Source organism: Salvelinus fontinalis, chromosome 11, assembly GCF_029448725.1.
Source record: "Salvelinus fontinalis isolate EN_2023a chromosome 11, ASM2944872v1, whole genome shotgun sequence".
NCBI lineage: Eukaryota > Metazoa > Chordata > Actinopteri > Salmoniformes > Salmonidae > Salvelinus > Salvelinus fontinalis.
The window spans coordinates 44,111,171-44,134,402 of record NC_074675.1 but is presented as its reverse complement, the minus strand read 5'-3'; the positions used below and the strand labels follow the sequence as shown (position 1 = coordinate 44,134,402).

The window sequence follows — 23,232 nt, the reverse complement described above, 5'->3', positions numbered from 1 at the left end:
AGAGAGAGAGAGAGAATCAAAGATTCTCGCATGACTCCCCAGGACCACACAGGGGGCTCGGTTTTAGTGCACCCCACTTCGCCAGCCTGACACTTGGCAGCTTGTGGGGGGGGGGGGGGGGGGGGGGGTTGTAGTGTGTGTGGTCATGGACATTTGTTGACGCTTCCACAATTCGAATGGAGATGACTTGCTGCACACCTCACAAGCCAGACAGGAAACGGAAGCCATGCAGTGATCAACACCTGGAAAACCTCCAATTAATTACTTCCATTTGTGTCCTCTGGAAAATAGTTTTGCCTCTCCATTCAGGCTCCATTCAGTTTTTAAATCCACGATTTCTTTGTTGCAGCTGGTGTGTGTGTGTGTGTATATATATGACGGTCCTATCGAGCCCTTATCAGCTGAAAACATTTTGCACTAGCCATGTCCTGGCTGTAAATCACTGCTTTGTGCTGCCTTGGCTTGGTTTTTCCAAGGGGTCATCTGAGAGGAATGTAAACAAATTAATTCAGATTAACTTTAATGGCTCCTTCAAATGTCCTTTTGGGCCACCCTCCAAAGAGGATTAACTTAATGGTTAATTATTTTCTCTTTCTCCTGAAAGGAACCATCAGCTTTTGCACTGACTTAAAATAGCGGGCAAAATGTACAACTACTTGTTGTAGAGCGACTTGGATATAGAAGTTGGTGTAATCAGTGAACTTCTGGTGACATTTGGAGTGCAGTATTCTATGCACACGTCTTCCTCCCTGTACTAAATGAGTGTCACTCCGCATATGACAAGGTGTGCTCTCATGATGATCTATATACAGTTGAAGTCGGAAGTTTACATACACCTTAGCCAAATACACTTAAACTGAGTTTTTCACAATTCCTGACATTTAATCCTAGTAAAAATGCCCTGTCTTAGGTCAGTTAGGATCACCACTTTTTATTTTAAGAATGTGAAATGTCAGAATAATAGTAGAGAGAATATTTTTTCCTGCGTTTCTTTCTTTCATCACATTCCCAGTGGGTCAGAAGTTTACATACACTCAATTAGTATTTGGTAGCATTGCCTTTAAATTGTTTAACTTGGTTCAAATATTTCGGGTAGCCTCCCACAAGCTTCCCACAATAAACTGGGTGAATTTTTGGCCCATCCCTCCTGACAGAGCTGGTGTAACTGAGTCAGGTTTGTAGGCCTCTGCTCGCACACACCTTTTCAGTTCTGCCAACAAATTTATATAGGATTGAGGTCAGGGCTTTGTGGTGACCACTCCAATACATTGACTTTGTTGTCCTTAAGCCATTTTGCCACAACTTTGGAAGTATGCTTGGGGTCATTGTCCATTTGGAAGACCCATTTGCGACCAAGCTTTAACTTCCTGACTGATGTGTTGATGTTGCTTCAATATATCCACATAATTTTCCTGACTCATGATGCCATCTATTTTGTGAAGTGCACCAGTCCCTCCTGCAGCAAAGCACCCCCACAACATGATGCTGCCACCCCCGTGCTTCACGGGTGGGATGGTGTTCTTCGGCTTGCAAGCCTCCCCCTTTTTCCTCCAAACATGACAATGGCCGTTATGGCCAAACAGTTCTATTGTTCTTTCATCAGACCAGAGGATATTTCTCCAAAAAGTACGATCTTTCTCCCCATTTGCAGTTGCAAACCGTAGTCTGGCTTTTTTATGGCGGTTTTGGTGCAGTGGCTTCTTCCTTGCTGAGCGGCCTTTCAGGTTATGTCGATATAGGACTTGTTTTACTGTGGATATAGATACTTTTGTACCGGTTTCCTCCAGCATCTTCACAAGGTCCTTTGCTGTTGTTCTGGGATTGATTTGCACACAAATGTACATTAATCTCTAGAAGAAAGAACGCGTCTCCTTCCGGAGCAGTATGACGGCTGCGTGGTCCCATGGTGTTTATACTTAAGCACTATTGTTTGTACAGGTGAACGTGGTACCTTCAGGCGTTTGGAAATTTATCCCAAGGATAAACCAGACTTGTGGAGGTCTACAATAGTTTTTCTGAGGTCTTGGCTGATTTATTTTGATTTCCCCATGATGTCAAGCAAAGAGGCACTGAGTTTGAAGGTAGGCCTTGAAATACATTCACAGGTACACCTCCAATTGACTCAAATTATGTCAATTAGCCTATCACAAGCTTCTAAAGCTATGACGACATCTGGAATTTTCCAAGCTGTTTAAAGGCACAGTAAACTTAGTGTATTTAAACTTCTGGCCCACTGGAATTGTGATACAGTAAATTAAATAGTCTGTAAACAATTGTTGGAAAAATTACTTGTGTCGTGCACAAAGTAGACGTCCTAACCGACTTTCCAAAACTATAGTTTGTTAACAAGAAATATGTGGAGTGGTTGATACACTTCGGTTGGAATCATTAAAACTAGTTTATGTTAACTTCCGACTTCAACTGTAGCAGTGGTTCTCAAGCTGTGGGGCGTGGGATCAAAAGTCATCTTTCCCAGGGGAGACCAGTGATCAATATATTTGAATTGGTTCGTATTAAACTCGGGTAGAATGATGACATTTAATCTGATGGACGATGGTCTGACTCAACACAGAAAACTTGAGTTGTTGATTAACGTAATGGGTTGATGTGTATGTGGCATCTCAATTGGGATTTTTCTAGAATGTGTACTTGTCTGGCTCCAGAAATGTGTTTCCTTTGCATGTGGGAATAGAACAGAATCCCCTTTTTATTGTGAGTGTGCTGCACAGTCTACCTTTTGTTGGCTGCCTTCCTGCCCAACTGTGTGAGGTGTGAATACTGTTCTCAGCTTTAAGCATTGTAAATCTATCGTCATTAGGTTGTGTATGTGTGACAAGCCCAGATTTACGGGGGAAACGACTGTTAAGCCCGTCAGGATGGGAGGTAGAGAGAAGATAATGGGACTGACTTTATTTTCTCAAATCACTTCACGTTGCGAAGTGACACTCACTCAGTCAATTCAATTTCAATTTAAAGGGCTTTATTGGCATGGGGAAAACATTTTACATTGCCAAAGCAAGTGGAATTGGATAATAAACAAAAGTGAAATAAACAATAAAACATTTAACGTAAACATTACACTTAAAGTTCCAAAAGAATAAAGACATTGCAAATGTCATTGTCTATATACAGTGTTGTAATGATGTACAAATAGTTAGTGCAAAAGGGAAAACAATAAACATAAAAATAGGTTGTATTTACAATGGTGTTTTGTTCTTCACTGGTTGCCCTTTTCTTGTGGCAACAGGTCACAAATCTTGCTGCTGTGACGGCACACTGTGGTATTTCACCCAATAGATATGGGAGTTTATCAAAATTGGATTTGTTTTCTAATTCTTTGTGGATCTGTGTAATCTAAGGGAAATATATATCTATGGTCATACATTTGGCAGGAGGTTAGGAAGTGCAGCTCAGTTTCCACCTCATTTTGTGGGCATAGCCTGTCTTCTCTTGAGAGCCAGGTCTGCCTTTGGCGGCCTTTCTCAATAGCAAGGCTATGCTCACCGAGTCTGTACATAGTCAAAGCTTTCCTTAAGTTTGGGTCAGTCACAGTGGTCAGGTATTCTGCCACTGTGTACTCTCTGTTTATGGCCAAATAGCATTCTAGTTTGCTCTGTTTTTTTTGTTAATTCTTTACAATAAGTCAAGTAAATATTATAGTTTTCTCACAATTTGGTTGGGTTTAATTGTGTTGCTGTCCTGGGGCTCTGTGGGGTCTGTTTGTGAACAGAGCCCCAGGACCAGCTTGCTTAGGGGGCTCTTCTCCAGGTTCATCTCTCTGTAGGTGTTGGCTTTGTTCTGGAAGATTTTCTGGATTTTGATAATTAGCGGGTATCGGCCTAATTCTGCTCTGCATGCATTATTTGGGGTTTTACGCTGTACACGGAGGATATTTTTTGCAGAATTCTTGGTTGGGAAGCGGACCCCAGACCTCACAACTATAAAGGGCAATGGGTTCTATAACTGATTCAAGTATTTTTAGCCAGATCCTAATTGGAATGTTGAATTTTATGTTCCTTTTGATGGCATAGAAGTCCCTTCTTGCCTTGTGTCTCAGATCGTTCACAGCTTTGTGGAATTTACCTGTCACTGATGTTTAGGCCGAGGTATGTATAGTTCTATGTGTGCTCTAGAGCAACGGTGTCTAGATGTAATTTGTATTCATGGTCCTGGCAACTGGCCTTTTTTTCCCTTCTTTTTTTTGGGAAGACCGTTATTTTGGTCTTACTGAGATTTACTGTCAGGGCCCAGGTCTGACAGAATCTGTGCAGAAGATCTAGGTGCTGCTATAGGTCCTCCTTTGTTGGTGACAGAGGCACCAGATCATCAGCAAACAGTAGACAGTTGACTTCAGATTCTCTCCCTCTTTCTCTACCACGGCCCTACATCTTTGTGGTAATTGTATGCTCCCCTAACTGGACTCATTGGCTGCTGATAGCATCACTGTCCTCCCTTAGTGTTTTATGCACACTGTGTTTGCACCCTACGCAATGGGCTTTGTTCACTCTGCGATCGCTGGTGTTACCATGTAGTATATCTCTAATAGTTTATGGGTCTCTTATCTCTCTACCTCTCTCCTTTTCCCCAGTCGGAGCAGCCCAGTCCGGCCAGTTCCAGCTCCAGTTCCAGTTCAGGCTTTGCAGCCAGCCACAAACGGCAAGGTAACACCAGAACCAATGCATACACTTTTCTCCAGATCACCCAGAAATAACTATACATTTTTGGGGGGATTGGTCACGACAAAGGGGGGTATTACATTTTGAATCACTTCCACTCACTTCTATGCATGTGTTTTGGTTCCATGGACACAGTGGCCGAGTTCGTCCGCAGGAAGGTGGGGGCCGTCCCTGGCACAGCCCACACAGGTATACTCACACTTGACTACAGTCCTTGGATGGAATCACAAGACTAAGCATGATGAGTTGACAGTGAAATGTGTATATAAAGTTATGATCTCCTCTTCACTGATTCTCTCTTTCTCTCACACACACAGTGTTAGGTCCCCTTCGTTCGATAATCCATGACCTGCAGTCGGAAGACAATGAGGATGACTCGGAGGACGACGACGACATGGACTCTGACCTGGAGCGACCGGTGCACACGCACATGACACACCGCCATCGCCGGTAGTTAGCGCCTGGCCATTGTCTTGGCCCTTCTGGCCCCTCCCGCTGTCGTGTTCAATAGGGCTGTAATGAACTGGCAACTCGGGTACCACCTGCTATCGTTGTGCCCTTGAGCAAGGCTCTTTATCTAAAAAATAGTTTCAGGGACACTGCTCTGACCTTGTGCTGCTCCTAGGTGTGTGTGTGTGTGTGTGTGTACGATTAGATGAAAAACAACCTCAGACTCATTTCTATTTTGAATAATAGTTGTATTCTAATTCTTGTCATCGTCTTTGTCTGCAGGGTCAGCTTGAGTGACGGCAGTGAGAGCGAGAACAGCTCAGCCCCCTCTCCCCACTCTCGACACGAGCCCCCGCCTTTACTGAAGACCAGTAATAACCAGGTAAGACCAGGTGAAATGATAAGCAGTTGTCAGAGGATTGTTTCTTACATGTTATCAGTAAAATCAACTGGTATCCCTGATGTTGAATATTTTCACATTCTAGAGTAGCCAAAAAATAGTTCCCAACCACAATTAGTCCAACGGAATTGACCGAATACGCCCCCCCCCCCCTTTTTATGTAAATACTATATTAGCATAAACACTTGCTGGGAGGAAACCTTCTAATGTGTAGTTTGCACGGCTGTTATTGTTATCCAATGCTGCTCGTAGGGAAACATCTGTCGTATTAGCATCCCGTAATTCCCACGAAGCATTTCCCTCATACGCCAACCACACTGTTATGTAAATAATGACTGTTGTGTGAACAAATCAGCGGTTTTCCAGCGGGCACATATGGTAATTCCTTATCTGGGTTGTATTCCTTAGGAACAAAATGGAAGCAAACAGGTTGAAACTGGAATGGTCCTTCTTGAACTAGTCCAAAAGAAACACTTGTTTGCCATTGCGAAATGTTTTGCTACGTTGTGTACTAATGAATACAACCCTGATGTCTCGCAGATACTGGAGGTGAAGCAAACGAAGCAGGATAAGAATAAAAACATTGATTGTGACAAGGTGAGTAGCTTCCTTGCAGTTGGGTTTTACGTAGATTAGGTCATACCAGTGGAGTTACGTTGGGTGTAATCTTACACTGAAGAAGTCTTCATGTTCACCAAGGCTCATGTAAATGGACAGGAGACAGACACTCTTCCTTGGCCATCCAACCTGTACTCTCTTTGTCATAGTCCCAGACGGTGTGACTAGTTAACAGGCCTGGGTCAAATGCATACTTGAAGGTTTGCTTGATTTTTAGCTTGAGTTTGCACATTTGGAGCTACTCAATTAGTATCTCACTCACTCAGGCTTACCTGGATGAGCTGGTGGAGCTACACAGACGACTGATGACACTGAGAGAGAGGCACATACTACAACAGGTGAGGTTTAATACTGTGTGTGTAGTACATGTGTTTTCCGAAAACAGCCTGTTTGCAGTTCATGTTTGCATAGAAGATGTTACTTGCTAGGGTGGTTTTGTTTGGGCTTGTATGTCAAACAACTTCGTACTGTATGTTACTCGACACATTACAGTCGAGGACTTCATCTATGTGTGTCTGGAAACTATAGATTATTTGGTTAACCTTTTTTTCCACTCGGCCTAAGAGCAAACGTCCTCTTGTTTATGTTCACAAGGCCTATCATATGACAGCATTAATGGCGATTCCCAGCCGCAGTTGCCAAGGAGTGGCCTCGCTCTTCCTCGTTCTCCTAATGAAAAGTTTGGCTCCGAGCGTCGGTGGAAAAACTCATCCCCAAACAACATTAGCAAGTGGCGCGCTGACTCGTGGCGTAATCAAGCTAATCCTCTGAGCGTTTAGAGTTCGGAGCGGCGTTCCACGTCCTCAGAAAACGAGACATGGGAATGATTAACTTTCTAACCTCCCAACACTATTTTTCCTCCCCGGTCTCTCTGTTTGGGGAAACCACAAATGTAAAAATGGGCTTATTTCATTGTGGAGTCTTTTTTAAAGTAGATTGTCTGTCTGCCCATGGGAGATTTATTTTTTGTCATTGTGATGAAAACCAAAAATGGGGACTGTGTTTATATCCAATAGAAATTAATCTGTCATGGCAAATGGAAAATGGAAGTATCAGCCAAAATGCTGTCCTACATGACCAAAACCAGGTCTGAAAATCTTGGTGTGGTTCCATCTCTGCGGATACAAGCGGGGGGGGGGGGGGGTTGTTGCGACTCGACTTGCAAGCATCTATCTGCTGTGTCATAACAATGGGCGGAGTCTCCCTGCACTCCTGAATCCGGCCTGCGCTCAGAGGGAGGATAAATGTGTTCCATCCAGTACTTTGTAGTGTGAACGGATCAGGTTTGGGTCCCAATTACGTTACAACACTGCTGTTGCTTCATCAACAAATACACACGAGTGCCCGTGATTACCACGAGAAAGATGCATATACGCACACGCACACGCACACACACTCCTATCGGAGGAGAACTAGAACCAATAAGCCATGGAACCACCAGCCATGGAAAAAGCATCATTCCCATTAGGGTCTCTCCCGCTCTGATACAGGGTTCTGCATGCGAGAGATGGGATGGAGTGAATTAGGGGGGGGTCCCCATTCCAAGTTCAACCGACACTAGCCCACCAACCGCTCAATGACGTTTCCCACAAATGTGTTTTTAATAAGTATTGTGTGAGGTCCAACATTTGTCTATGACTAGGCTGCTCTCTAAGACAGTACTACACATACAAAGAAGCTCAGCTACAAAGAAGAATACAGTTTAATATCAGCTGCTTAGACATACTATATTATCCAAGCAACATTCCTCTTTTGTTTTAGGAAGAGGAGGACATGCAATGGAATTTAATTGGTCTGTTTATGTTGAATGTGGAAGATTCAACATAAAGAAATGTGTACACTTTCTCCATTCTTGCTGGGATTTGGGTTTACATACTGTAGTCTGAGTGTTAACTGACAGCTTTTTTTTTTTGTGCCTTCTCTTGCCTCCCAGATCGTGAACCTCATCGAGGAGACTGGACACTTCCACATCACAAATACAACTTTTGACTTTGACCTCTGTTCCCTGGACAAAATCACGGTACGGAAGCTCCAGAGTTACCTGGAAACGTCTGGGACGTCATGAGGTCTGGGAGCAGCTATCTGCCACGGGGAAGAACTTTGGATTCTTCCTCTTATTAGTTTTTTTACTTGAACTTTCTCTGCGTTGCAAAAAAGACTACCGGCCGGCCCCTGCCCTGGGTCCTTGTGCCTGGCGGTTATGGTCGCGCCACTCTACTCGTTGGAACCTGGCTCTCCACACGACCAGGGTAGCCCGCGAGTGACACAGACCTGAACGGCGTGTCGCATCACCCTTGAGATCAGTCCTGTCGACCAGGAATATCACCCAGAAAGCCTTGAAAGAATTCCACAGTTAACAAAAAAACGAGGGAAAGAAACAGAGATCTTGCTCTTAAAACGAATGTGCATATTATTATCATGTATGTGTGTATAATTTTTTTGTTCTTTGTGATGAATGATGCATGTTCAACACTGCCTTTACCACATTTGTCAGTCTTTATTTATTGAGTTTGAGTTTCAGGTGTGCGTGTTAATAGTAGTAAAACAGAATTAGTCTTGTGCAAGCACTTCACAATATGCATCTCTCTGGCTCTGGAAGGATGGTGGAGCAATGTTGAGATTTCAATTATCTCATGTGACGGATCAGTCAATCGTCCCTCTATGAGGAATTCTACCTTCTCAAACAATATGTTATCAGTACCCAATTGTACAAGCTGGGACCAATCATGGACTCTCAATTGTATTAATTGCAACATTTTATATTCCATTCTTGGTACCAAAACTTGAATTGATAATTTGGATGATGACTAGGCAAATTTCAGAAGTGTGCTGCATGTCGTTTTTACAAGCTCTCGCTTGTATTCCGCAGCTCTTGCTGTCCACAAGTTGAAACCAAGTGTGTGTGTGTGTGTGTGTGTGTGTGTGTGTGTGTGTGTGTGTGTGTGTGTGTGTGTGTGTGTGTGTGTGTGTGTGTGTGTGTGTGTGTTTGACCAATCTATTGTCAGCAGGCCTGTGCTAAAAATGAACCATTTTGAATCCTGGGATTTTGATGGAAAAAATGTACTCAAAGACATTTAATCTTATTTATTTCACGGGGACCTTGGTTGCCAAATCAAAGTTGTGCATTAGAATTGAGAAAAAATAGAACTGAGAGAACATGTTTTTGTTCAACTTGTTATGGAGGACATTTTCCTTTTTGCTAATCTGAGGAATTAAAGTTGATTTGGTTTAGTCTGCCGAGCGACGCCTCAATGGGAATACCAGTGGTCGTAGCTACTCACTGGGCCACAAAGGCAGGATGTTGTGTTTTGCTTGACCCATGTCTGCCTTAAGTTCTTGTGTTTTCTTAGAACATACAATAAAATGTGTATTTTGTACAGATGAGGACATGTGCAACCTGTGGTGAAAGCAGTTATTGGCACGGTGTGATTTTTAAATGTGTCTTTTTTTGTATGTTGTTGCAATGTCTTGTTGATTGACTCGCATTTTGTCCTAATCTCTCCAGTTTAATTTCTAAGCCCAAAGATGTTTGTTTTGGTTGGGATGTCATGATGTAGTCTTTATTTGCATATAAACTGTATATGTGATAACAATGTCATCCTTCATTTTTTTGGAAGGTTTGAAAGTATACCATAGTTTTAAAATCCCAACAAACGTGTGCTTTAGTCAAAGCTATAACTGCCTTCTGGTGCATCCACATCATGCAGCTACTTATTTCCTACCAGTTCATTTCATCAATATACTTAACTTTCTTTCTTAGATAAAATAATACAGTTCAAATGCAGACCCCACTAACACGTAGCTAGTTACATGTGGCCCAAAAATGTTTTGTTGCTTTATTTTGGAGAGAAACAAGACTACTTAAGGAATATCCTTTAAATATGAACACCTCCATTTGGTGAGAAGGGGGTGTTAGGAATGGACATAAACACCAACCTTTTCAAAGGGATATTTAATGCCTGGGTCTGTTCAGGAGGGTGAAATGTTACAGAACATCAAGATGTAAATATATTGTGCAGAACAGATATCGGTCCTCAGGTATAGGGAGTCAGTTCCGCTCCATAAACATTGCATTCCTATGTGCAACATTCTGAATGTTTTGCTCTACTGAATATACCCCAGTTATCCTCTGCATCTAGCAGTCATCTCCATCACTCCTATCTCTTACCTATTAAGATGTACAGGGTGAGGTTATTAGAGCAATTTGCAGTCCTGTTGGGTTGAATGTGGACATTATTTTCCTCAGTCTCTGCTGTCAGTTCTACCTGATCAGACCCATTTACTGTGTGGTTTCTCAGACACCTTGCAGAGTTGCAATTCCAAATGCACAGTTGTAATTTCTTTGAGGACACTGGTTTTGTGTGATCCAAGGTTTCGCATTTGTGATGTTTCCTTCTAGTCACTGAATTCCAAGGACAACTTGGTCATTTGATAACCCTAGTTTTCTTCAACTAGCCACTGAATATAAATGTCACTATTCCTTTAAACCAAGTGTAGATGATTTCTGAGTAGGTGTTGATTCCCAGTGATTCATTATATTTTGATTCTTGGAGACCATAAAGTAAATGTGTAGCCTTGTCTGAGGCAGAATATCCCGTTAGTGCAGGACACCATCTCCTGTTTCTGTAGTCTACAAGTACACCCCCTTGACCGGATGCTAGTCTATCGCTGAGACGACAGAGCAATTGTAAAAGGGGAAAAGTTCACAAACACAGTTTAATGATAACAGGTCTCGGGTCAGAATGTCAATCCCTTCTTCAATAAGATGACAGGAATTGTGTAGCATGTGGTTTTTAGGTTTGTTAATGTGGTGGTTGGACCTAAACGTTTGGAAGGCATCCAAACTCCCCCATTTTTGGTGAAGGTGAAGGAGGTATCATGCTCAGGCCTTTCATCAAGGGGGATGGCATTTGTCTCTATCAAACATGGATCAAAATGGTTGCTCGCCAAATCAAAAGCCTTTCAGATCTCGCTGACAAGATTAGTTGTACTGGGCCCTGTCCTGGAGTATGTAACGTCACAGAACGTTGAGATAAATGTATTGTTTCAGACATTATTCTGACATGTAGAATATGGAATCACATCAGCGCTATTCATTAGCCTATATTTCTATCTGCAACACACAATATACCCATGTTGATTTCAGTCGGTGTGGATGAGAGGAAAAGAAGTGAAAGGGGATACCACTTTAGACTATTGAGATGCACCCCCTAACAACCTTCCTTCCTGTTGTCCTCTCTGGAATCAGGGTTTTGTCCAAAATGACACCCTATTCTTTGTGTAGTGCACTGCTTTTGACCAGAGCACTGAACTATAATGGAAGTAAGGGGTGCTGGACGTGTTACGCCATGGCCACTAACGGACGTGTTACGCCATGGACACTGACGGACGTGTTACGCCATGGCCACTGATGGACGTGTTACGCCATGGCCACTAACGGACGTGTTACGCCATGGCCACTAACGGACGTGTTACGCCATGGACACTGACGGACGTGTTACGCCATGGCCACTGACGGACGTGTTACGCCAGCCAATTTAACACAACATTTGGAGCAGCTGGACAGTGGGAATGATGGTGGTGCCAAGGTATTTTGAGAATGTGATACACTTCTAATCGCATTAACACGATTTAAATAACCAGAACATCTACTGACTATGTGTTTCCTTTAGTCACTTTTTTAAAGACAATTTCACACAAGCAATTTTGTCTCTATCACTCTGTGTGGAACTGGAAAGAAAGGGCTTGCAAACACTTCACTTGTTTTGCTGACAACGGTTTCAGTCATTTCTGAGAGCATTATACTCTGTCACACCATTTAAGAAGAGGATCTTGTTTGATTGTGGTCTCTCTGAGCAATGCTGAGTGCTGGCAATTGCATCACTTCAAAGATGTTCACGTAAGCTTATTTTCAATGGCCTGGTTTATGTATCCGTGTACATAGACATGATAGTGCAGGCTACGAGGCGACAGGGCTGAGCTTCAGAACTTAACCAGCTGCTTTTTGTCCCTCGATAATTATGGATTTGACATGGCTGGATCCTTCAATCGTTTCCCCCCTCCTTTACATTTACATTTACATTACATTTTAGTCATTTAGCAGATGCTCTTATCCAGGGCGACTTACAGTAGAGTGCATACATTTTATTACATTTTTACATACTGAGACAAGGATATCCCTACCGGCCAAACCCTCCCTAACCCAGATGACGCTATGCCAATTGTGCGTCGCCCCACGGACCTCCCGGTTGCGGCCGGCTGCGACAGAGCCTGGGCGCGAACCCAGAGACTCTGGTGGCGCAGCTAGCACTGCGATGCAGTGCCCTTGACCACTGCGCCACCCGGGAGGCCGTTTCTTCATGACAGTGTGTTTAGATTGTCCACAAGTTTTTTTCCCCAGCTATTGTTCTTCTCAACTCTACACTCGTTGTGATTCGCTGCAGCAGGCGCACCCCCGCTTCGCCCTCTGCAAAGACACCATCCGACGGCGAGATCATAATCCTGAGAGAGACGGTGGGGACGAGAGGAGAAGGAGGATGAAGAGAAGTGTTTTCCATTAGTGTCTGCCTTGGGGATCCTGGATGACTTTAAGCCGTTGCACAGTGTCCAGCCACAGAGAGGGGTTGGTTGAAGCAGTTCACAGTCATGGCCAGCAGCGGGACTTCCTGTTTGAGCTACCAAATACAATTTCCTCAACAACAACAAAAAAGAGCAGGAGGGGGAGAGACCTCTGAAATAAGCTCCCACAGAAGAGACATGGAGAGATATCTCTCCCTCCCTTCCGCCACCCCTCTTGGAGGCAGTCAAAAAGCACCTAAAGGAAGTAATGAAAGCTGAAGGTTGATGAAAAGTCTCCCCTACCCTCTAAGCCCCCTCCCTCCCTCCCTAAATGCTCCAGACTGTTTGCGACAAAGGCCCCCTAAATGCTGACATCACAAAGAAGAGTGTTCCTTTGGCATCCACAGGTTTACACTGGCTCCAGTGTTGTTCAGCAGGCAAGAAAAATGACTAACTGGTTTTAGGATGACCACCTGTAGGTGTCCAATGAGAAGGCTAATTTGTGTTTTCAGTGTGACAAAGTGGCTTACAATAGGTTATCTGAATTATGCATTGTGTGGTTTGGGCATGAAATCCATTTTATCGATTGCATTATACATTTAACAGTTGGACATCATCTGTAGACAAATGAATAAACATCTGCTAAAATTGACTCAATTTTCAAGTTGCAATAGGCCTACTGTTCACCTAAATTGAACCTGAAGTGTGAATAAGTCATGTCAAATGTAATTCCAGTGTACCGTCTATTTTCAGGGAGGAAATTGATGGTGAATGGCGACCACCGAAGCATCCCCGCCTCCCATTTGCCAAGAAATTTCATCCTCCCAGACTAATCTGCCATTGTCATTAAATTTGCCCCCAGTGACAATAATTCAAAGGCATTTATCATATGCTTTAGCTTAGTTGTGTCTCGGCTCTTTTTTCTCTGTGTGGCCAATCGCGTTGACCTTGCTGTCAGCTCTCCTGTAAAATTCTGGGTGGCAGCTCTGTTGCCCTGAAAGCGGCATACAAATTAGCTTTTTAAAAATCAGATCAAGTTATGTAAAGAACAAAAGCAAGCAGACATCAAAGAGGATGGGGAGAAGAGGGGAGCGCTGCAGGGGTGGGGGAGATCCCCCTAGCTCTCCATACAGACGGGGACCAGACGAGGGCTGCATAAAGGGTTCCCAAACGGCCGGGTCCCCAGACACCCTGGATTTGATTATTTATCCAGCCCCCCTGCCCACACCCTCCTCTTTCCACTCCCAAACCTTGCACCATCCCTTCAAATGAGACCAGCTTTTTTGTAATGAGATACTCCTAGATCTGGTTTTTGATTTCAGTGGCAGTGGGCTCCTCCCCCCCAACCCCGACAGCCCACCCCAGTCTGTGTGAGCCCGCAGACACTCCCTCACAAACGCACACATACAATGCCCGCCACAAACCCACAGGAAGGGGGGAAACCTGTTGGAAACCCAGCTTTCAATGGAATCTCATCCACTGAAGACAGATTCCAGACCTGTTCTCTCATACTGCTGTCTGTCTGTTCTGGTGACTTGGCCATGTGTAGTGTGCTGATGGTATGAGGAAAGCTGAAACCAGCAGCACCTAGCCTGACCTGCTCAGCATTCAAATGCAGCCAGCCAGCCAGCCACCTGCCACCAAACTGACCAAAGTGTTGAACTTGAAAGAGGAAGAGAAAACATCTGGAATTCAGTCACTATGCCTGTTGACCATCGTTCCCTTCCCTACTGTCTTGTCAAACCACACGTTGCTTTTAACCAATCAGTAAGCATATCCTCCTTCAAGATATATTGTGCTGGGAAGATATTATACTTAAGCAAAAAGGCACGAGGAGGTGTGGTATATGGCCAATATATCACAGCTAAGGACTGTTCTTACGCACGAAGCAACGTGGAGTGCCTGGATACAGCTCTTAGCCGTGGTATACTGGCCATACACCACAAACCCCCCCGGGCTCTATTGCTATTATAAACTGGTTACCAACGTAATTAGAGCAGTAAAAATTATGGTTTTGTCATACCTGTCGTATACGGTCTGATATACCATGGCTTCAGCCAATCAGTATTCAGGGCTCTTACCACCCATTTTATAATATTGCATTACTATCATAAAGACAAATGTTTTGTGGGGAGTAATAAAATATAATAAAAGATTAACAATGAGCTTTAACACCAGGATGAGTAGTAACAAAACTGTAATAACATAAAGAAGTGAACCTATTCAGTTACTCCAGAGCCATATAGTTATATACTGTATATTTAGATTTTTATCTAAATGTTATTCAAAGATAGATATTTATCTAAATATATAGTTAGGCCTACTCCTGTTAGTAATGATCTCAGTTCTGTAATACTGCATTCAAAGGTTCATAACAATAGTCAGGAGGAAATCCCTGTCTTGCACCGCTGCGTTTTCATCCATGGACAGTAGTAAATTCCCATAATCTCGTGATGACACGCTGATATGCACGTTCCATTAAAACTTCATAAAGCTTAAATACTCCCTGTGCCTCGCTCTGAAGGCCCCAGATGTGGAGGATAGTTTCCAGCAGGATGTAGGGAAACTCCATGAATGCTTCCCAATGGCACCCTATTCCCTATATAGTGCACTTTTTTTAAAACAGAGCCCTATGGGCCCTGGTCAAAAGTAGTGCACTATGTAGGGAATAGAGTGCCATTTGGGACGCACCCCAACTGTACAGCCTCAAGGTGTGCACTGCTTATTTCCTGCAATGTAATTGAAAACAAATGACCCTTTTCTTTCTCATCTTAATAAACTTAAAGCGGCAATCAGCTAGTTGAAACAATTACTAAGCGTGACCCCTGTTTCGGTAAAAAAAATGAAGAATGGGGCTGGAGAAATGTAACCACTCATAAACTGAGTTATGGATTGGACTGACCATCCATAATATCACAATTTATAGTTTGAGCCATGTTTTCAGGCTACATTCTGTGTTTGTTTAGATTTACTTTGTTTACAAACATTTGTGTAAAACAAGCTTATATTTGGGGTTCTGATGGGGTATGACAGTGGAACTAAGCTTATGTGGCATTTATAAGTTATATTCTACAAGCATCAATGGGTACATATCAATGTATATGTCCAGAAATGGATGTAGCATCTACAGATTGCCCCTTTAATGGTTCAATGCTGTGGTGCTTTGTTGGCCCGGTTCTCAGTTTGGGAACTGTGTAGACTGAAATGGTCTTGATCGGGGGAAAAGGCTCATTAACCAACTGCTTTTCATCATGGATACAAAACAAATCAATAGGCCAATAAATCGACTGCCTTTGCAAAATAGGATTAATTGAAGAACAGCTATTTAAAGGAGTACATTACCTTGATGTTCTTACAGTGGATATTAGAATGACCTAACATTAACTTGCCACAGTAAAATGCTTCACACTAAGTGTATGGGTAGTATGGGACTTGGTCTTCCATCATCCAATGAGTTTGTGAGCTAACCTTATGAGCTGGCCATTTTATTCAACAGCAAATATGTGAAGCCAATTAGCCTGTCCTCCCCATTTCTCCTACCAGGTTCCACTGGCAGGACAAGAGAATCAACCCCTCATCCACCTACCTCACCAGGCTGAATCAGGCCATGCTGTAATGCCCACAGGCTGACAGACAGGCTGACAACTTGCAGTCTTCCTGCCCTGACAGAAGAAAAGAGATGACCATATTACTGATGATCCCGGCAGTTTCTAGGCTGGCTGGCTTGCCCTTAAAGAAATGAGGGCGCCTGTCTGTGCTCATTGATGGTAATGAATCAGTTGTAACTCTGGAACTTTTAGATTCGGAGGCACTGCTTCTCAGTGCTAGAGGCGTCACTACAGACACCCTGGTTCGAATCCAGGCTGTATCACAACCGGCCGTGATTGGGAGTCCCATAGGGCGGTGCACAATTGGCCCAGTGTCGTCTGGGTTTGGCCGGTGTAGGCCATCATTGTAAATAAGAATTTGTTCTTAACTGACTTGCAGAGTCATTAACAGAAATCCCATGCAGCCTTGTTTACAAGTTGGAACACTGGAATATGAGATGGAATCTACACCTCCATTATGATGATAGAAACCCTCAGTATTTACTTTAATGATTTTTCAATTTGAGTGTAATTATTTCTATATAGCCTACACTTTCTCGCTCTGAACTTCTAATGCAAGTGGGGCAGGTGTTGCTTCATGACAATGGACGCAAGAGCAAACTGCTCACCGATTTGACACTCCAACACAGTTCCATCCGCTATGCGGGAGTCAGCTATCGTCGGTTAACGCTGATCTGATTGAATCTAGGCCCAAGTCATGTTTGTCAATAAAATGTATTTGAATGCTACATTACCAAGAATGCACTGATTATTGTGAGTCAATCTGGTAATGAGCACACAATCCCACTGCATGCCTTTAATTTGCTTTCTGTTGACAAAGTTGTGTCAAATTAGATTTTCAGGACACAAAGGATAAGGAGCTGTTTTATTCTTCTAATGAATGGGGAAACTATAGCCCAGCTGTTAATTACTGCATGGAGATCTACTGAAGCATATCTCGGCAATATGGCACTCAGCATGTTATGTGGCTTCAAATGCCCACTGTGATAGCTTACAGACAATGTGGGAGAAAATGCATTGGTGTATTCATTAGCCGCACAGTGTAGCAAAACGTTTTTCACCATAGCAACATTTTTGCAACGAAAACCGTTTCCTCTAAAAGGAAAACATTTTGCAACGAAAAAGCGTTTCTATTAGACAAATTCAGTTAGGGCCCTCCTGTTTTGTCCCATTCGCTTCCGTTTGTTTCCTAGTGAATACACACCTGGCATATCTTCATGCATCTCTTACATTATCAAGCACGGTCAATTATCAATGTTCATTCTAATGACCGAGTTCTCTCATGAATCAAGAACAATAGAATGTCAATGGATATCACTGTAACCACTAGCAAGTTATCTGGGGTGTATTCATTAGTGTGCATCGTAGCAAAACGTTTTGCATCGGAAAACACATTTGGATAAATTCAGGTAGGTCCCTCCCCGTTTGGTTCCTAGTGAATACACCCCTGGTTTGTGAAAGAGGTAGTCAATATACACTGAGTGTACAAAACATTAAGAACACCTTCCTAATATTGAGTTGCAAGAGCAGGTATTCTTAATGTTTTTTACACCCTGTGTGTGGTTTAGTTTATATAGTTCTTGACATAATGTATGGCAATGTGCAACCACATTTAAATCTACAAAATGTATCATCATTATGAAAACGCTAAATTGGAACTTGAAATTGTGGGGGGGGGAACATTGATATTGTGCATGTTTATAACCAATTTATAACAATTATTCATCACCATATTACCCCGTCAAGATATCTCCCTAAATATCTCAGGCGAGTTACTTTGTGAGGAATAATGTCGACACTCAAGCCAAGGCCTGCCTTTGTCGTACCGCACACCTGTATAGTTAGTTCACTCCCGGCCCAGTCACAACAGCTGTAGATCTCTATTGTCATTCATGAAGTGTTACTCCTCAAAAGGAATTCAGACTTTTTCCACAACTTGGGTGGCTGTGGCTAAAAAGACACACGGTTAAATAAGATCTAGATGTTGGTAGATGCTATTGATCTTCAGCAACAAGTCAAGAAGTGATCCCTTTCTTCAAACAAGCATATATTTAATAGATGCAAAGATCTAACCTGTGGTAACTGGCTGCTATAACCTTCCTTTTTGCCAGAGATGGTCTATGTTGCTAGTATCAAAAGACCAACATACACCATGCTGCAATAGTGACGCCTAGTGGCCATTATAAAATAGATCATTTAGAATAATTTATATACCTGAACGTGTCCATCATAGTTATCTACAAGATAGAAAAGAGACACAGTACATCTACTGACATCCATTTTATAAAAAAATCTGATGTAGTTTGATACATTGTGTCAATGTACCACTCAAAACAAACTGTGCTGTCAGTCTGAGCTGGAAATGTGTTGAGGAAATGCAAGAGAGCAGAAAATTCCCACAAACATTTTATAGATATGAAAGCTTGCTTTCCTCAGGTTCTCTCTGGCTGTAGCATTCGTCACGCTCACTGCAGCAATTTCTCCTGTGCGATACAGGCTCACTGAGATAAAGCCTTCCCTGCATATGAGAGTTTTAGGATTTCATTTCTGATGCAGTGACAATAGCCTGGCTGACACGACTCACCTGGTACACAGTAATGGAATGCTGAAGACCTCAAGTTTGGTGTCAGACTGACAGGCACCCCATACTGGCTGAAGCATTTTATCACTGTGCACCCATATGAAAGAGGTAACACTTCTAACTATGGGGATGTCTTAAGCAAAAAGGGGTCGGCTAAATTGACAGAATGTCCCCCCCCCCCTGCACTAATTGTACATCATTTTGGATAAAAGTGGCTAATATATTTCAATGTTATAGCGCATCACTGTCTTGTTCCAGGCAGTTATGCATCAGTCACATGACAACTCACAATAGAACGAGAAGAGTTTGTGGCAGTTATCAATTAAAATGTTTAGTGACAAGCTGATAGCAAGTTTTTTTATTAACATAATTGTTGAAGCAAAGGGAAATTCTAAATTGATCTGGGAGAATCTAAAAAAGTTAACAGGGAAAGACTGTAACACTTCAAAAAGATTAGAAATCATGGTGAATGACAATCTAACACAGGATGCAGTCGAAATAGCAATAGCCTTCAATTCCTACTTTGTTGACTCAGTCAGGGTACTGACACAGAACCCCTCCACTGGTTTATTGGACTCAGTGCTAGTGAATGACACTCAACCTGTCTTCATCATAAGGGAGGTTTTCGAGTCAGAGGTGAGCAAGGTGATTAGCTCACTAAAGAACTCTAAAGCCAAAGATGTGTTTGGGCTGGACTCTACCTTTCTTAAAATCTACAATGAGTCACTCATTGGCCCCATTACTAAGGTCACCAACAAATCTGTTGGTCAGGGGGTGTTTCCAAGGGTCTGGAAGTCGTCCAGAATAACAGCCATCTTTAAATCGGGTGACCCTGCTGACGTGAGTAACTACAGGCCCATTAGTATACTACCTGTGGTGTCGAAGGTTGTTGAAAAGTGTATAGTAGAGCAACTGATTGCCCACCTCAACAACAGCCTCTTCACATTACTCTCCATTCAGTTTGCCTTCAGAGCAAAACACTCCACAGAAACGTTCAACTGCTTTCTTCTGGAAAATGTGAGGTCCAAGATGGACAAAGGGGCGTTGTTGGGGCTGTGTTTCTGGACCTAAGGAAGGCTTCGATACTGTTAACCATGAGGTTTTCATCACAAAATTGTCCCAGTTCAACTTTTTCCCCCGATACCTTGAGATGGATGAAATCATACCTTGAAGGTAGAACTGTGTCAGAGTGAGCAAAGAGCTGTTGCCAGCTCTTAGCTATGATGTGAGCGTGCCCCAAGGGTTAATAATGGGGCCCCTCCTGTACATTAATGATCTGCCTTCTGTCAGTACTGGGTCTGAAGTTCAAATGTATGCAGATGATAGTGATATGTGCATGAAAGAGCAAACAAGCTGCCCACGATCTCACTACTGTAATGGTCCTGGATACAAAGTGGCTCAGTGACTCATGTTTGTATCTCAATGTGAAAAAAACTCCTTCACAAAGAGGGAAACTGATGCTACTGAGCCAGATGTCAGGGGAGAAGCTCCAGGTGGTATCTGATTAAGTACCATGGCATCATACTTCATGCCAACCTCTTAAAAAGCAGGTGAAAAAGGTAACTCAACCAAATTCAACCTAGCTAATTCCAGATTTATGCAAAATTGTTTGACTAGAGGTAGCAAAACTGTACTTAGAATCTATGATACTCCCCCACTTAATTGGGCCCAAACTTGCTGTACAACATTAAAACCCATTCGGTCTGTCTACGAACAGGCTCTCAAAATGCTTGATAGGAAGCTCAATAGCCATTACTGTTACATTTCCAGAAAGCATGGAAAAAATATTGTGCAATACAGACACGTCTTGTATTCAAGTTCCTAAATGGCCTGACTCCCCCTCCACCCAGTACTTTTTTTCAACAGAAAACACAAACCTATGGCAGCAGATCCACAAGGTCTGCCATGAGGGGACTCTAGTTCCCTTAAGAGCAACTTTAGTCAATCTGCTTTCTCTGAGCTTCCCATTTCTGCAATACACTGCCAGACAACACAACTGCACCACAGAACATAATCCCTAGTTCTGTATTGCCACTTTCCATGTTGTCTGCAGCTTGTGAGATATGCAAACACTTGCTTTTATGGATTTTGTTTTGTTGCAGTCTGCATAGTTTTTTTGGGAGGGGGGTTCTACATGTCCTATGTTGTGCTGAGTGTGCTCACTGCTCATCGATTGTCTATTGTAATTGTTTAATAACCTGCCCAGGGACTGCAATTGAAAATTAGCCTGGCTAAAACAAATACTTTTACTGAAACGTTGATTAATGTGCACTCCTTGTAAAAAAATTATCCAGAATGCAGCATAATGGATTTATAGGGCACAACACCCACTAAAAGATGAATGCAAGTAAGGAACCACAGGTGCACAATACCTTTGAGCTTTATTCAAATACAACTTTAAAACATGGAAACGCCACAGGTATGCAAAAATTTACACAATAAAAACCAAACCACAGTTGTACCAAAAACATTCAAGCCCAAAATAAAACAGCTTCTCTGAAGCTACTTTTTAAAAAATACCACAGATGAGTAGATGCAAGTTCATACATTTAAAAAAGTTCTAAAACACTACCAAGAAAATACTTTTGAACCATTTAAGCAGAATGTCCTGAGATGACATGACCCAATGCCACTGTTTACAGGGTTATACGGTCTTCTGCTGTCCCTTCTTTCCAATCAGAGACTTATGGATATGAGGGATGACACCTGAAACATTTAAAAAACAAGTAATTAGTGGAAGCAAAAAATAAAAAAAAAAGGCAAATTGGTACTAAGGCAATCCCAGTGGCAAAGACTACAAAATAACTTCTGCACTTACCACCACCAGCAATCGTAGCTTTAATGAGAGAATCCAACTCTTCATCGCCTCTAATGGCCAGTTGCAAGTGACGTGGGGTGATACGCTTGACCTTCAGATCCTTTGATGCGTTTCCGGCCAGCTCCAGAACCTGAAGTTGACCAGCGCGTGGGTAAATATTTGGTTACTGACTCTCGCACGAGCACATCAATTAACTTCGATTGTATGCACAGTACTGTATGTTTTAGTGTCATGAACCGCCACAAAGTGTGTTGTAAACATGCAACAATCAGTCGCGATGTCGACCAACGTTACCTCAGCAGTCAGGTACTCAAGAATAGCCGCGCTGTACACAGCTGCAGTCGCCCCAACTCTGCCATGGCTTGTTGTTCTGGATTTCAGATGTCTGTGAATACGGCCCACTGGGAACTGGAAAGCAGGGCGGGAAACGTTTAAAGGCATGCCTTCACCCGTCCGTTCTACGTCCCTACCCCACTGAAGTTCGAAATGTAAAATCGTTAGGTAAGGATTATGGTCATCCCAAGGATCCCGAATAACACTGCCATGTGTTCAATCAAGTAGCTACCTAGCCAGCCATCAGTAAGTCACGAGCCAATTCAACAAAATATTATTTTGCAAATCCACACCCACTACCAAGTAACTCAACTAGCTAGTATCGGGTTACCAACATTTATACATTCGCTACATAAGTTGAAAATTAACAACTGCGCTACCTTCCCACACGTTTACCATAATTGTTGGCGCTGGCATTAGCATTGTTAGCATGTAATGAATGACTGCTGTACTCACCTGCAAACCGGCTCTCTGTGAGCGCGAAATGGACTTCGTCTTAGTTTTCCCGGAGTCTTTTCCAGCCTTGCCACCAGCCTGTAATATAGAGCCATTGTTAAAGTATAGATATGTATTGAGCAATTGATGCAATATACATTTATTTTTAATTAGCCAGTTTTCGGCAGCGCGTGCTATGGTTAATAGCCAGGCGATACGCATTGCTAAGGCTAGTTACCCAACGTAACTAGCTTACATGAGCTACAGAATAACTTTAGCGAAGACACATGTTTCTCGAATACAGGCTAATCCTCACGTTGCACTCGTTCAATAAAGTGATAGATTTAGCAACGAATAATAAATAAATATACCATTGTGTAAGATGTCCCTGCTCTTTGCAGTTGCACAGATCTTCCACGACTATTTGTCTACTTTGAACAAGTAGTCCCGCCTTGGATTGCCTTGTATTTATTGAGAGGACCTTGATCCGGGACTTTGCATGGAAGAAGCCAGCCAATCAACTCTCGAATACATTTTTTGGGCATGGCTCTTAGCCAATCACAATGTAAAAGTGCTCACTGTGCGGGAAATTGACACGTAATTTCTCATTGCATGTTGGATAAAGTAGTTTCTTTTATTCTCAATTTATTTAGGAGACTTTATAGCAGAGATTAACATAACATCTGTTTATGCTATGTGTGGACCTATCAGTTTTATTGAAATTATATAGCACAAAATATATCTTAATAATCAAT

General features: G+C 42.6%; 2 protein-coding genes across 2 annotated transcripts in view; one reads left to right on the top strand and one right to left on the bottom strand.

The window, feature by feature from the left end:
* The window catches only part of LOC129865770 (protein AF-9-like), a 72,794-nt gene extending 63,057 nt beyond the window's left edge, over positions 1-9,737 (top strand). Inside the window, exons 8-14 of the mRNA XM_055938781.1 lie at positions 4,589-4,661; positions 4,812-4,865; positions 4,994-5,126; positions 5,409-5,508; positions 6,067-6,123; positions 6,411-6,482; positions 8,078-9,737. Of these exons, the coding sequence (XP_055794756.1) occupies positions 4,589-4,661; positions 4,812-4,865; positions 4,994-5,126; positions 5,409-5,508; positions 6,067-6,123; positions 6,411-6,482; positions 8,078-8,209 (621 nt within the window). The 3' untranslated portion in view covers positions 8,210-9,737. The remainder of the gene's footprint in view (positions 1-4,588; positions 4,662-4,811; positions 4,866-4,993; positions 5,127-5,408; positions 5,509-6,066; positions 6,124-6,410; positions 6,483-8,077) is intronic.
* An 11,516-nt stretch (positions 9,738-21,253) lies between these two features.
* On the bottom strand, positions 21,254-22,955 carry LOC129865769 (histone H2A.Z-like). The gene is made up of 5 exons (XM_055938780.1): positions 22,849-22,955; positions 22,499-22,576; positions 22,004-22,117; positions 21,710-21,839; positions 21,254-21,597 (listed from the first exon to the last, which is right to left on the bottom strand). The coding sequence occupies exons 1-5, from the start codon at positions 22,849-22,851 to the stop codon at positions 21,536-21,538; spliced, it is 387 nt and encodes a 128-aa protein (XP_055794755.1). The 5' UTR covers positions 22,852-22,955; the 3' UTR covers positions 21,254-21,535.
* Between the last annotated feature and the right edge of the window lie 277 nt (positions 22,956-23,232).

Coding starts and splice junctions, on each gene's coding strand:
- LOC129865769 (XM_055938780.1), bottom strand. Junction 22,118..22,498: donor CACAGAGAGCCGGTTTGCAG/GTGAGTACAGCA, acceptor CCTGCTTTCCAG/TTCCCAGTGGGCCGTATTCA. Junction 21,840..22,003: donor TTGAGTACCTGACTGCTGAG/GTAACGTTGGTC, acceptor GGTCAACTTCAG/GTTCTGGAGCTGGCCGGAAA.